At 46.2% G+C, this 1581-nt stretch overlaps 1 protein-coding gene across 1 annotated transcript; it reads left to right on the forward strand.

Moving 5' to 3' along the window:
* Positions 1-222: 222 nt before the first annotated feature.
* On the forward strand, positions 223-1526 carry LOC111666337 (retinal-specific phospholipid-transporting ATPase ABCA4-like; the record flags this gene model as incomplete). Its single annotated transcript, XM_023421639.1, has 4 exons — positions 223-445; positions 680-901; positions 1146-1350; positions 1434-1526. Coding segments are annotated over 4 exons (743 nt in total), but the record flags the coding sequence as incomplete, so codon positions are not given.
* Between the last annotated feature and the right edge of the window lie 55 nt (positions 1527-1581).

The raw sequence follows: 1581 nt of genomic DNA on the forward strand, positions 1-1581 counted from the left end.
GTCATTCACTCAAAATGCCAGCGCAGTCGAGACACACATCGGTGCATCCTGAAAGAAATTAAGCCTGTTGTGTGTTTCTTTTAGGCTCTTCACCAGCAGCTGAAATGAAAATCCTTTTTGAAGCCTCTACAAACTGAATATTAATGCTGAGGATAACAGCAGCACAGAATCAAACACAAGCTCTTCTCAAGGGGTTAATGAGTTCTCTCTGTCCTCCTCCAGCTTTATGATCACACTGAACCGCTGCTTCCCGATGTTCATGGTGCTGGCCTGGATCTACTCTGTGTCCATGACTGTGAAGAGCATTGTGCTGGAGAAAGAGCTGCGCCTCAAGGAGACCCTCAAAACCATGGGGGTCGAAAACAGTGCCATTTGGTACACGTGGTTCATCGACAGCTTCGTCGTGATGACTGCGAGCACGGTGCTGCTCACCTCCATCATCATGGTGAGAAAACAGGAGGAGTAGGATAGAGAGGGTGGAAGAAGGAGGCAATGCTGACAGTAAAAAAATAGGGGTCAGGTTTTGTATGCAGGTCTGGAGTGTTTATATTTTCTGGTGTGCAATGGTGCCCTCTAGTGGATTATTTAAAACAACTCTATAAAACATTCAATGGTTGCACCGGCTCTGTGTGTGCATGTCCTCTCATTACACACCTCCTGTCTTTTTTTTTCCTGTCAGGGTGGGAAGGTGCTGAATTACAGCGACCCCGTCCTCGTCTTTTTCTTTCTGCTGACTTTCACCATCACCACCATCATGCAGTGTTTCCTCATGAGTGTGTTCTTCAACCAGGCCAACCTGGCAGCCGCCTGCAGCGGCATCATCTACTTCACCCTCTACCTGCCTCACATCCTCTGCTTTGCCTGGCAGGACCGCATCACAAAAAACATGAAGATGGCTGCTGTAGGTCCTCCTTTTTTCTTTTTTTTCCCTTTTTTAAAAACAGGCAAACACACAGATACTGTTTGAACACAAACAAGTGTATGCAAGTGTAAATACAAATAGAACTGCGTGTGTTAGAGGAATGTTTATGTTAAGTTGTTTCTATCACAGACATTAATGAGCCTCATTGCTGGTGTATATGTAGATATTCTACACCATTTGTAAGTAAATTAAGATTCTGTCTGCAACCCTCTTGCGCCTTTAGAGCTTGTTGTCTCCAGTGGCCTTTGGCTTCGGCACAGAATACCTGTCACGGTACGAAGAGCAGGGTTTGGGTCTACAGTGGGACAACATCCAGACCAGCCCGTTAGAGAAGGACAGCTACTCCTTCCTCACCTCCATCTTCATGATGATGTTTGATGCCGTCCTATACGCTGTCCTGGCCTGGTATCTGGATAATGTCTTCCCAGGTTGGGCTGCTAATATACTGTGTGACAACGTTTCGCGGGTTCTTAAGAGTTTCTTGCGATTTTATCAAATTTCTCCTCCACAGGACAGTACGGTATTGGTCAGCCATTCTACTTCCCATTCCAGTCCTCATACTGGCAAAGATCTGCACCCTCCCATGCAGAAATGGCTGATCCAGGTTAGTAGCTCTGCCTCTGATATAGCGCATGCCCCTTACCTGTGTTTGTTTATTC

The sequence above is a fragment of the Seriola lalandi genome, unplaced genomic scaffold, assembly GCF_002814215.2.
Source record: "Seriola lalandi dorsalis isolate HSWRI2012SDOR001 ecotype SW California unplaced genomic scaffold, Sedor1 jcf7180002002847, whole genome shotgun sequence".
NCBI classification, from domain to species: Eukaryota; Metazoa; Chordata; class Actinopteri; order Carangiformes; family Carangidae; genus Seriola; species Seriola lalandi.